Source organism: Vanessa atalanta, chromosome 14 (assembly GCF_905147765.1).
Source record: "Vanessa atalanta chromosome 14, ilVanAtal1.2, whole genome shotgun sequence".
NCBI classification, from domain to species: Eukaryota; Metazoa; Arthropoda; class Insecta; order Lepidoptera; family Nymphalidae; genus Vanessa; species Vanessa atalanta.
The window spans coordinates 8,129,773-8,143,444 of NC_061884.1; the positions used below are offsets into that span (position 1 = coordinate 8,129,773).

Here is a 13,672-nt window from a genome sequence, read left to right on the forward strand (position 1 = left end):
GATATTTCTTTTTCATATAACTAAAAACAGTATTTATCGTTTCGTAACCGTATTTTTTTTCCGTTGTTATCGTATATCTGTGTGAAAGTTTTCCACTGTGCATAAAGATCGATATCATCCGCCGGTATCCGTGAGAATCTTACCATTTAAAGTATCGTTCACATAGCTTTTAATGGGTTTAAAAAATATGGTAGAGCCTATAAATATAAATAAAATTCAAGGTGTTCATTATTTTAAAAGTATTTCGAACTGTATCGCAAATGGCAACTCTACAAAACAATTTATGGTTTGTCAAAAGCAAAATTTATGTCAAAACTGTCATTTAAGTATTAAATGCCAATGGCTTCATATTAATTAATATTTTTACTTGGTTAAAAAAATAGTAATAATTATAATAGATCTAAGGATTCCACCTAGCGATTTTCGTTATGTGTACAAATTCATTATAGAAATATGGTTAATTTGTGATGACTTAATTACGTTTGTTTATACCTTTTTTAACGTGTCCATAAAAATCTTCGAAAATGGATGGTATCGGCAACGAAATTGGCCTAAAGATGCGGGTAAATATGATCTAAAATTGTGTGCATATGTAAATTAAATAAATAAACATCACTTTCCCATAACGACTAAGACCGTTTATTTTCTTATTATTATAAAGCATAACCACTCTTAACATACAATTTATAACATATTTGTATCAGTAGATCAATCTTTGTTATATTGTTTTTTAACTGCTAAAATGTTTTTTTTAGTCGGCTATCAAGGCCAAGCTGACTGAATTGGGTTGTTATGTGGGTAAGTTCATACTAATTTTCTTTATTTATAAACCACTGTATTTGATACACTTTCCGTCTAATGTTCAATATAAAGCCGTTAATAGTTTTAATAGGGATAGCTAAAACAATAAATTCTATACAATCAATTCTATTATATAAATTCTTAGATGAGCCAGTTAGATTGTTTGTTACCAACCTATTATTAGGCTAGACATTTATACTTATCTCTTATAATTGAACTTGATTATAATTAAAACTGATAGTTTAAATATTTCCACAGATGATGAGCTCCCTGATTATGTGATGGTTATGGTTGCAAATAAACGTACGAGAGCCCAGATGGAGGATGACTTGCAATTGTTCCTTGGTGATAACACTGAAATGTTTGTCAATTGGCTACACCAAGTACTTAAAAAACTTCAAGAAGTCACCGTGACTCCATTAAGTAAGTATATGTTACCCTTAGGTACGTATAGACTGTATTACCCTTGGTTATTTATAAAAAGAGAAATATTTTAAATTGAAAGACTTGCATTTTTATATAAATACTTATTACATCATCCCTTGGCACTTTCACAGTGAACCATTTATTATTTATTTTTTAGAGGCTGAGCTCGAGAAAAAGAAAGAACGATCTGGGTCCAAAGAAAGAAAAGACAAAGAAAAAAAAGATAAAACAAAAACAAAGAAAGGTGAATCTTCAAAAAAGTCAAAGAAAAAAGAAAAAGAAAAGGCTCGTAAGAAGGAAGAAAAAAAGTCCAATAAAAGTAAGAAAAAAAGCAAACATGAAATGATTCGTCCGAATATTCCACCATTACTCATGAATATAGAGAAAGATTCTGAACCATCTATTACAGATGTATTTGCCGGTCAGATTTTGAAGAATCATGGAATTAATCTGGATGCATATAAAGATGATTTGAAAATAATTGAAACAAAAACTGCTTTGAAGAAACTGAAACGACCAATAGTGCCTATTATTGATCCAGCAACTATATCTTCGCAATCTGAAGATGCTACACTTTCAGAAGATAATGACAAAACAACAGATAGCCTAATTACTAATACTCCTAAACCAAGTAATAGTGAAGATAATATTCAGGAAATGAATAAGATCGAGGCAAAAATACAAGGCTTGAGACAGAAGTTAGTTGAGCAGTTGGACTCAATGTCTGACGATGAGGATTTTTTGAATATTAGAACAGAGGCAGAAGAACTTATGAATGATTTTGCTGAAGATGTTTTACAGGTACAATAATATAATTAAATTAGATTATATTTGTAATTTTAAACATAGATTATGTATAATTATGGGCATATTAGTTTAAGTAACACTCTTATGGTAGACGGTTATCCAAAAGATGAAAGTTTCCTCACAATGTTATCCTTCATAGCAGACAATGAGTTTATTGATAAACCTAACATAGCTTTTGTTTGCATTTGCAAGTTCAGTAAAAATTGTTGTACATGTATTGTTTCAGGAAATATCTCAACCACCACCGGTTACACCCCCATTACGTACTAATAAAGCACTCTTTCCCATCCAAAAATCAATACCAAATATCCAAAAATCAAAGGATACACACAAAGAACCAGAAATCCTGCCCCAGATAGAATTGAATCTACCTAAAAGACCAATCCGTGAAAGATTGGGTGCACGTGATGTATTAGCCGTTCAGGAAGTCAAAGAAAAAGAATCAGCTAAAAAAGCAGAGAGTCCTGAAAGGTTGTTAATTACAAACTCCTTTAAGGTAGTAAGAAAAAACTTTTCGTTACTAAGGTTTACATTCGAGATTAATTTGAGGTTATCAACAGTTTTAAGTAATCGTTTTAATTTCCTTTGGCTTTTTTTTACTTTATACTTTGTCTATTAATAACTATATAAGATAATAAGTTATGCTCTTTACGACGATAGTGAAGTAAAATAAAGTTTATGCAAATTAAACTGTGAAGAGCACCTACTTATTATGTGATATTTTAAACTTCTATAGAACATTCTGCATCTTCTGGTATATGTTTTATGTAGATTGGTTTTGTAATTTTTCCAGTTAGCATTGTATTCATTTGAATCATTTTGTTTCAATGTCTGAGATACAGTCAATTTGATAATGAACATAGTAATTAGTGCAAATGAGATAGCAATATTTTCATACGAATGAAATTCTTATTGTCAAGCAGCCGGTCACCGGAGAATAATATATTTTTAAGTAACTAAACCCACTTCAACCAATTCATTTTTATAAATTACCTATCTTTTATTACAAAATATTTAGTAACCGCAGTCAAAAACAGAAGTCTTAGTCTTCTTATTGCTATCTGTATATTTCATGTTATATAAAATTTTCAGATTTACCCCAGAAAAGGAAATTGAAATTCGACCAAAGCCCAGGTCTTCAAGGAGTCGAATAGGGAATCACAGTGAATCTCAAAAGAAACCCTCTGTGTCTGAGGGAAACCATGAAAAAGAGTCCTCCTCAAAGAGACTCACTTCAAAGTAAGCATTATGACTAAAAAATGTTTATTTTAAGTATTAAAAAAAAAATATTATGGACTACTGCAGTTTGAGTCTTGTCTGTCGATGTGGATAAAATCAATTTTTTCCTTTTTTTGGTCTGAACTCATCCGAGTATCTTTACAGCCCCCCTAAGGAAGGTGCGTCTCTTAATTGCGTAAAAGTGCGTAATTTAAGTAACGTGTTTCTATGCTCACTTTCATCTATTTAATACGTGGTGTGCAGGGTGTCGGTGCTGGAGAGCCGCTGCGCGTCCGTGGTGCGCGTGCGGCCGCGGCCGCGCGTGGGCGCGCCCGCCTCCAGCCTGCTGCTGCGCGCCGTGGCCGACGCGCACAAGAGCCTCCTCAATGTGAGTGGAGTCTCATCACCATAATACATATAAAGATTTTAATATTTTAGTACTTCTGGGGTCCGTGAGTATGTATATGTGATGATAAACGTATTGTTATATTTTAATATTGGGCCGTAGTACAGTATAAAACCTCGTGATAGGCTGTCTATTTAGCTGTGTCCTTGTCTTGTCTCTTATAAAACTCAAACACTTAACCGCAGATACCGCCGAAAGTAGACCACGAGTCGCAGAAGATAAAGCGTGCGCTGGTGCTGCCGATGCGGCGATGTATGGAATCCCAGAAGATTGTTATACAAGTGCCCGGTGACACACACTCGGACAGTCAGGGAGATACTATTAGCTTGGGCGATATTGATAGTGAAGGAGACGACAAAAACTCAAAGTATGTTTTATTTTTTTACCTACATAAAAATCTTTACAAATCATACAATTTTTTCTTACTATATTTTTATTATAGTAAAGTTGCAAATCTTTATAAAAGCCAAATAAAGTCATTGGTTCCTCTATAACTGCAGGTACTCGCTGTATTCACATTGTTATTTAAATAACATGGAAAGGCTATAATTTATGATGTTTATTTAAACAGACGTTGTTGGTCATGTCTTTTACTTTTTTGTATTAATATATTTAATTTTTCTTGTTATAGAAACACGAAGAAGGATGAATTAGTACCACAATCTATTACCAAAGTAATACACAATACTGACAGTAAGGGGAAAAATACGTCGAGCCGACTAGACGAAAGTTTTATGGATACCATGTAAGTTACATAATAATATTTACTGTAAACTGTAAGGAATTTCTAAGTTGCACATTATAATAATATTTTAAATAAGTAATGAGTTTAAATACATGCAAAGATGCAATAAAGTTTGCCTACATGATTGATATAATGGTAGATTTCGTCTCACATTAATCGAGAGTCTGTTTGAGTATGTTTATTTCTATGTCTTACACATTTCCTTTGTAAATTAAAAGTAAACCTTAAACAAAGAAATATTTTATATAAATTTGTGCATATCATTCGCTACAAGAAGAAGAAGAAGGCAAGAAAGTCAGTAGTTACATACTAGTTATTTTAGTTAAATAAAAAAATTATTTAACAATTTTTAACTTTTTCTTTATTATTTGATAATAATAAACCAAAAAACTTGTAACTGGTTACAGCAAAATTCATAACACCACAGTTGATAAAGACAAAGCTACCCAATTCATAGTTACGATGGATGGCTATCATCCAAATGCATTCCTCGCAAAGAAACTCTTGACGGAGGGCATCCTTGATGACGACGATTCAAAAGAAACCGAGAAACCAGAACAGAAAGAGACACACAAACAAACCAAAGATACTGCTATTGACAAACCAGAAAGCAAAAAAGAAACAGGAACGTCGACAAATCTTTTCAAAAAAAGGTTAAGTAATACGAGTGAAGAAAGTAATACTCAAGTCATTATCAAACAAGATCACGATTTAATTGAAACGAGAAAAAGCACCGAAGAAATGGAATCTGCAAGCAAACTCGATGACTCCCCTCCGGTCAAAAAACGAAAAGCATCGCCAATAGTATTTGACGTAGATAAGAAAGAGAAAGAAAGAGTAAGAGAGAGGACAGTCAGTGCTAGCAGTGACAGTCATGTTACGTTGACTTCAAATTCTAACACCCATAAATACGACGATTTGCCTCCATGTAAGTATTATAATTTTTATGCCAGAAAAGTTCGAAGTAAAACAATGACCAAAAATTTCTTATAAATTTTTTGTTGGTACAGTTGGTAAATTTTTCGTTAAAATATGTGGATCTAGATATAAGAATTCTACAAGCAGGGCACCATTTAATGCGAATATACTATTAGCATCATATTAATATTTCACTGTGAAAAATAATTGTAAAAATGTAGGCATTTGAGAAATGCAGATGGATCTGCTGACTGTAGATTATAACAAGTTCAAAATCTATCAAGATGAACGGATACATAGAGCGATCGACAGTGCCAAGCCAGTTCAGCTGTCCCTGGTCTTCAATGACTATGTTATTTGCAGTGAGCCAAGCGGAGCGCAAGGCGGTGTGGTGTCGCTCGTTCCCGCTGTGCCGCTTCGGCTCGGCGTGCGTGTTCCAGCACCCGCGCTGCAAGTTCGCGGCGGCGTGCACGCGGCGCGGCTGCGCGTACTCGCACGCGCCCGCGTCGCCCTCCGCGTCGCCCGCCCCGCTCGCCCCGCTCGCCCCCCTCGCCGTGACCTCTGCGCCGCTACTCGGTGATTACGTTTGTTCTCATCAATGTATAGTGTAATTTTAAGGCGACATATTTTTAAGCAATGAGAGATTCATTTTTGTATCGTTATTAATTAAATAACGATTATAAATAACATTGAAAGATCCCGTCATGATACATTTCATGTCCGAAAAAAAAAAAAAAAGTAAGTAGGAAGATATAAAAAAAGCTGTGGCTAGTGCTCCAGCACTGGGATTGCTAGAACTATTATATTACTAAAGAACTATCTAGATGACAAAGTAAATTACAATATATTATATAGAAATTAATCAAATCGTTTAGAAATAAAAGAATTAAAAACAAACACAAAGAGGAATTTTATATATAATGACATTCTTAATTCAGATTGTCCTGTTAGTTTTCCTAACTTACTTTAAATTGACTTCTCCAAAAAAAGTAAGGAAACCTTTCGAAAAAATAATATAGTATATTTATATAGTTGAATTATTGGATTTTGCATTACTGCTTGACTTTCATTAATGGCAAAAAATATATTTCTTAAGAATATCAGTCTTGCTTTCGTTGATCTTAAGGTTACTAGTAGTAAAAGCGACTATTAATCCCGTCATTGGTTTTAAATTATTAACATAAGTTATTTACTTTAAAATGTCTTAGTGTTGACTAAAGCGTTCATTGATCAATTAAATCTAATACACTACCCAAAATTAATGTATGCATTTGTTTTTATAAGATCATTTTTTAATGCAAGAAAAATTAATAACAATGTTGCCATCGTAAAAAAATACACGAATAAAAGGCATCCATCACCCATGAACTTTGAATAAATGTATAATATAAAAAAAAAATATATATAAATTAGTTATTCAATTCAACGCATGTAATTAATAAGTTGTTTTATTTTCAGCATCCCATGTAGTGCCAGCAGCGAACTACAAGTCAATTTCCGCGGTGGTACCACCTAGTATGTGCAGATTCTACCCAAACTGCGTCAACCCCACCTGTCACTATTACCACCCTAAACCCTGCAGATTCGGCAAGGCCTGCACAAATAAACTTGAATGTAATTTCTACCACAATGATGTTCCCTCAAAATGGAAATATTCCGTTTAATAATATAAAATATATTTAGTGGACTAATTTTTGTTTTTTATTTCGACTGGCGGTTAAGTAAAATATCCTTTGTATATGATAGCGGTTATGAGTTTTAAAATTTCCTGTTAACGTTTTCAACTTTTCAAGGTCATAAATACAGTGTTATTTAAAAACGTAACCGATTTAAGATATATTGTTATGTAGCGCAGGTTACATTACCGCACTGCACTGCACTTTCTCAAACCTAACATATATTAACTGTATTTCAAATAATTTTAACAATACCTACATATTACAATAAAGAATGCCAGCAATACAAAGTTTCGATAATTTTGGTAAATATTTTGATAATGTTAATTAATTTTAAATTATACTTTAATCTGAAAATAAGTTGAGGTTTTTTAATAACGCAAATAATGAAAACTTAATTCTATAAATATAAAGTTGGCATTCAGAAAAAGGATGGTGCGTTTTAATACTTTGTATTTAATAAATTAATCAACTGCTGTATAGTAAGTAGTCAGGAAGTATATATTAAGCTCTTTGGTTCCAATGTTAAATATAAAATAAAATATAACTGAAGAAAAAAAATATCCTACCAATACGGCAAACTCTCGGCTATAATGAGTTATTGTATTTCAGGGACATGCCTAGAGATGTATTTGTATAATATACAAAGTTATATATATTTATTTATTTATTAAGGACCATCAGCAGTCACTACACTTACACATGTTATACATAAAAAAATATTTATACTAAATATAAAGTGTGCGACTCTTTAAGACAGTCACAACATGCATTTTTAGGTACAATACACAGGTATATTTTTTACTAAAATAATTTTATAATACTAAAATACTAGAGATTAACTACTAACTAGATTAAATAAAGCAATAAATATTATAATTAACAAGTTCAGTAATATAATTGATCACGTTAATAACATACAACAAAATAAAATAAATTCAATAAAAAATTATGAGAATTAGTAAATAGTAATAACTTAAAAATTTGAATTAATTAATAAATTGAATATTAAATTTAAATACATTTTTCATTGATATCTTAAACTAACATGCTTACAATAATTTGTTTTGTAATTAAGATTCTAAAATTAATTTCAATTTTTCTGTATTTATTTATGGAATCCCCGAAAATGTCAAGTGACTGAGTATTTATTATAAGTTCTATCTAATCTTACATGAGGTGCATTTTGTCCTATTTTGTCTAGTTTAAAATACCCTTATTGGATAACGTAGACATACGTTCCTAGGCACATTAAAATTAATTCCCTTAAGAATTTGAGGGCAGTCGATTCTTTGTCTGACAATTTTGTACAATAACAAAAGATCCAAGAGGACTCTACGACTTGAAAGGTCATGTTATAAAGTTTTAACTGATCTTTGTAGTTGTATATCTTATGTGGTCCTCGATAGTCGGCGATTTTTCCTTTAAATATTGTACAAAATGATTATATTATAAAAAACATTTTCTTTTGGATAAAGTACATGATAAACATAATATTTTAATTATAAAACTTCCCAAAAATTAACAAGTCACGTTGTGGATTAAGGTTTTTCTTTTAAATAATTAATAGTTGAGCGTTAATTTTAGACAACGACTGTCCTTTTAGGTATAAAAAATAAATGAGATGTAATTGCCTTTAAATCAGTAGTTTCATTACACAACTACACTACAGCGTGATTTGCTGATTAGTGAGGTGGAATATTACCGTGGGCCACAAATAAAAAGTAGTCACCATTGATTCTATTAAATCTTGGGCCCTCTTATTCAATTGCCTTTAACCTTGATCCCAAAAGCAATTGGGCCAATTGTAGCGTTGATTAGTTTTTCGGACTTACCTACGCTTCCTTATTACGTATACTGTGTATGTAGTTTTTTTTTATAGATTTGATTGTGATCAATAAATTTTATTTAAAAATATGTACTTAAGTGTGTAAATTTTAATACAGATGTTGCCAGTAATTCTAAATCGAAAACAAAAACATATTCACAATTTACCTACATGTATGTAATATGTTGGTACCCCTGTATTTAGAAAAAGGTATAATTAATATACATAACTCATAACTAACTAAACGAATATATTCGTTATTAAATACAGAATACTATATTCATTCAATAGCAATAAACACATCAATGAAATCTTAAATAGTTATTTCAATCCTGGTAAAAGTAGGTAATTGTTTTCATTAAATACATACTTAAAGTACTATCAACTATCATACGATCAGTGGTTTTAAAGGTATTCAATTAAAAACAATAAATGATTATTTAAGCTCGAATGCTCAAGCAGACAAGACAAATTGAACTTAGAGGGTCGGCAAAAACTTTACCGTTTGATGTGAAATATTTGCATGATTTATAGTTGAATATATGACATTAGTTTTAATGAAGTTCGTATATTTAGACATATGTTACTCAATTATGTTCGAACAACTATCAAACGAAAGCTAAACATTATATAAAATTTTTAGATTATATCAAAGGCATACACGCCTTTACTCGTACGTATATGCATGTAGTCAGTTATCAAGGAATATCTCCCATTCATATTTATTAATGTTGTTGCTGTTTTTTTATTATTAAATTAATCTGTGTCTTCTTACAAATGATGATATAAAAGAGAGAAATTCGCTTTAACAAAACACCCATACAACGATCTTTAGCTGGTGTTGCGTTAAATACCTTTAGTTTTAAGTAAACCTGAAGTTTTAAACTATTACTAAAATTTGTTTTATCATGAAGGAATGAAATGACTTTCTTATACTAAGGTGAAAACGTACTATATCCTAAGAACGGTACTTTATCCTAAGAACGTAAGGACTTAGTACCCGTGCGAAGTCGGGTATCATATTGATATACCTATTCCTCGACATCGCATGGGGAAAATTTTAAACGAGGTTTCAACATAAAAATTGTAACCGTATTTGAAGATGGATAATATTATAAGCTATTTTCGACTTTTCGGTGGACGTTTTGGAGAGTCACAAAGTTATTTTTTTGTGTATGTTACAGTTTCGGCAACGTTTTGTTTGGAAAGCGCCTGAATGATAATAATATTTTCACCTACTACGTCGACATAAAAAGAGATATCTCAAAAAATATACTACGTAGAAATGAAATATAGTTTAAAATTGTTACCTATTATAGTTTGAAATTTTCATGTCAAACAAATTAATTTTATAAAGAAGTTTTCTTTATAAAATTAGTATAATTATGTTTTCAATGTCATTTCTAGCAACATAAATATTTATCAAACAATTTGTAAGTATTTGAACTAACTTTGTATTCATTATCACTATGTACATACGTTATATTTAATATGTTGATGATTAAGTGTTAAAAAACGCTTAGGACTGTATCTGCTGACTTTACTTCTAGAGCTCTAAACACGCATAATAAAATCGAATATGAAACATCCGTAGATCCCTGTCATCCTGTAATCATTCATATGCCGACCGTTGTAGTGAAATAAATCAGTGCTTGAAAATTCACAATAAGAAACTTGTCTAATTTTAAATAGAACTTGGAAAATACGAGAAAGGTATGTACTATTTTTAAATCGTTTTCAATTATATAAGTATAATGCATTAAAAAATAATACATGTATTTAACAGAGAAGTAGTTTACATCACGTATAAAAGACATATTATTTCCTGTGTATAACTAATTCATTTTTTTTACTAATGTGTGTATGATACATTTTTTTATTACGTGTGAATGACTCACCTAAATATTTATTCTAAAACTAATACAATAATCCTGAAGTGGAAATATATGTGTTCATAATAGTTCGCTTTCATAAAGTAATATTCATAAAAATTACTTAGCGTTTCACGTCGCATTTTATTGAAACAAATTACTAAATCTTACTTATAAAAACATGTAACTACCAAAAAACTTGGTCCGTAATAATTAGTTTTTTTTCAAAAATTTACACTTACTACTGGCCTTATTTTAAAAACCACTTCTCCTTATTCTGATCGCATCTACTTATTCTCACGGTATTCGGTAAAATCAAAACTTCATACAATAGTTCTTTGTCACGTACAATAAAATTCTAACTGCACATTATTATAAATTCTCTTGAAATTATCAAAAGCGAAACATTTAGATCTACGCAAATAGCTTAATAACATTCCTTATCTTTCTAGTACAGTTCATTTACCAGGTTTATCAATTGCATTCGCTTGCATAAATACAAAACACTTGTGGATTATTTCAAGCGCTAATGCGATATCGGAAATGCATTAAAACTAAATATATTGAGGGAACTGGCCAGCGATATTTCTATATTATTTAGTTATATGGTAGAAATTGTTGATAATAATGACGAACGTGGTAGTGCTGTGTTGACAATATTTACGTCAAGGAAGACCACCAAACTACACAGGACATTTTATAGTGCACGAGCGTGTGCGCAGACAGCTGCGCTCACTATTCCTTCACTATCATAATCCTATGGGAAGGTAAATCCGACAAGACCGTGCTTTCCGATCTAAAATTTGATATTATATACGAGACTTACGTATTATAAACGTGATCTAAAATTTTCTTTTTACATTCAGCTTAACCGAATTTAGGCAGCTTGGACTGAACTTGGCTTTAAATCACATATACACTCACTATCTGAAAACGGTTCCTTTTCGGCACCCCAATTTGCAGTACAAAATTCAAGCAAGGCCACGTGTCGCTTGCGATTGTATCCAGCTTACTATCAACTATCGGATGAGCTTTGTCTTTGGGCTTTAATAATACTATTAACCTTTTAAATCCAGAATTCTCTACAATAGTCGCAGGTACAATGCGATCATTTCTGTTATTGATCGATGAATTTTGTAGATCTTAGGTCGTCTATTTCCACTTAATTTCAAATTAATCACTAATGAACGCCTGACGTAAAGGTGACTGCATCAGCGCGGGTACCTCCTCAGGAAGTTTCAACGTGAAGCTCTAATTGATGGTAGGATCATATTTGGTGACTGAACAATATTTTGTTTATGCAAATTCTCAATCCTGCTTGACGAGAATGTCAGGTCAGGTCAGTGCAAGTACACGATGAACGGCTGCTACGACCACGAGATATCAGCGATTCACACAACACACCCTTAACTTTGTTTTGCTCGTTAGTTTCTGTATAAAATAACCAAATAGACGATTTTATTGAACTGAATTACTTGTCGCGGAATAGTTTGCCGATTAATCAGCTTCAGCCAAATATTGAACATCGATTGAACACTAAAAAATATTATACTTTATCATTTTTAACTTCAAAGTTTACGTGATATTAAAGAAAATATACTTATCTGTATCAAACATCTTAATAGTAAGCAAGAGCCTAAAATTTTAAAATCATTATTTGGAAAGTTTTTATAAACATTTTATAGACATTGTCAAATGTAAATTAAAAAATAAATAATAAAATATCAATTACTGGTCTAGGGGTGTCTTTTTCTGTATTTACTTTTAATTAGTCAAAACTTTTAGAAAATAAAATTATACGTAGGTATAATTGTTGTAGAACAAACATATTACAAAATATTTGAGTTCTATATTTTTGTTTATCTCATTTTAACACTTTTTCACGCGAATCCAAGTTTCATTTGACGGCTTTATTACAATAGATTTAAACTAACAGTTTCGCTCCTAATTTGAAAAAAAAAGGTTAGTTTTTTCCCCAGCTTATGGTAACGGTACCCAATGATATGAATATGAAGATCAACTTCAATACTGTAAAGTGGCCTATTTTTCACACTAGTTTGTAAAGTAGCAGTGCCCAATGTGGACATGAGAGTCAACTTTTGTACTGTAAGGTAACATAGTTAGCCTTTGATAACATTTAGATTGACCCTCTGCAAGTATAGATCTGTTCAATTACGAAGGCCCACTCTTCCACATTATCGACTTACCAATTTTCATCTCTAAAAAAATTAGCTAAGACCTTACTGAAGCTCAGCATAATTATTTATGTTTTTGATCGGACTCGTAATATATACATATAAAGTAATTATTTATTAATAAGAGTGTAAAAATTCAATGAACGTCATATAAAATTGCGTAGTTATAATTTCATAAACAAATTTTTACAAGGATTAAACATTAACAATTAGCCTTCATCGTACTTGTCTTGAACAACGTCTGAATTGATATAAATCTAATCAGTTCTATTTTTAAATACTTGGTATATAAACACGTCAATTTATTAATATTTAACAGAGGTCAAGCTTAGATATTTATACCATGTTTTAGATAAGTTGCTAAAAGCGTATCGTTGGAAGTAAATATATGCAATTATGTACTAAACTTAGACTATTCACAAATTGTTTTAGTAGATAAGAGCTAATTAAAAAATCCGGTAGCATAGTTAAAAATAGAAATACCAAATACTATAATGCAACAGCTAATTTAACATAATTTTGTAATACAAAGAATATATTATATTTATTTTAAAAAGGACCGTAAAAAATAAATATTAAGAGCTATTTAGCAAGAAAACAAATGTTCTACTCTCTGCTCGTTCGTCGAGGAAATTACACAAAGCATGCTAATATTTGCAATATGGTAATTTCTGCATCTTTTATGTAGTGTGTTAGTTTTTGAGTAGATATTCATTTTAATTAAGAAGATACGGTTACACGAATACCATCGACTAGCCACAAGCGCATTAATGAATATTCT

The 13,672-nt window shown here is 31.1% G+C and overlaps 2 protein-coding genes across 3 annotated transcripts in view; both read left to right on the plus strand.

The window, feature by feature from the left end:
* Nucleotides 1-339: 339 nt before the first annotated feature.
* Nucleotides 340-7,012, plus strand: LOC125068868 (zinc finger CCCH domain-containing protein 14). Of its 2 annotated transcripts, none has more exons than XM_047678216.1 (12): nt 340-563; nt 756-798; nt 1,060-1,245; nt 1,385-2,028; nt 2,261-2,505; nt 3,127-3,273; nt 3,517-3,640; nt 3,844-4,025; nt 4,290-4,403; nt 4,811-5,331; nt 5,685-5,897; nt 6,780-7,012. In XM_047678216.1, exons 1-12 carry the CDS (start codon nt 525-527, stop codon nt 6,983-6,985), a joined length of 2,664 nt encoding a protein of 887 aa, XP_047534172.1. In that variant the 5' UTR covers nt 340-524; the 3' UTR covers nt 6,986-7,012. The 2 variants fall into 2 exon arrangements, with proteins under 2 accessions (XP_047534172.1, XP_047534173.1); XM_047678217.1 differs by having other exon boundaries at nt 1,060-1,224.
* Nucleotides 7,013-10,517: 3,505 nt separating this feature from the next.
* Nucleotides 10,518-13,672, plus strand: part of LOC125068678 (arylalkylamine N-acetyltransferase 1) — a 96,617-nt gene continuing 93,462 nt past the window's right edge. The window contains exon 1 of the mRNA XM_047677953.1: nt 10,518-10,538. The gene's annotated coding sequence lies outside the window, so the exon portion shown is untranslated. The remainder of the gene's footprint in view (nt 10,539-13,672) is intronic.

Bases quoted from the DNA above. Each gene is read 5' to 3' on its own strand.
- LOC125068868 (XM_047678216.1), top strand. From the start codon at position 525: ATGGATGGTATCGGCAACGAAATTGGCCTAAAGATGCGG. The intron at 2,506-3,126 runs GTTGTTAATTAC...TAAAATTTTCAG, and splicing joins AAAGCAGAGAGTCCTGAAAG to ATTTACCCCAGAAAAGGAAA. The intron at 4,026-4,289 runs GTATGTTTTATT...TTCTTGTTATAG, and splicing joins GGAGACGACAAAAACTCAAA to AAACACGAAGAAGGATGAAT.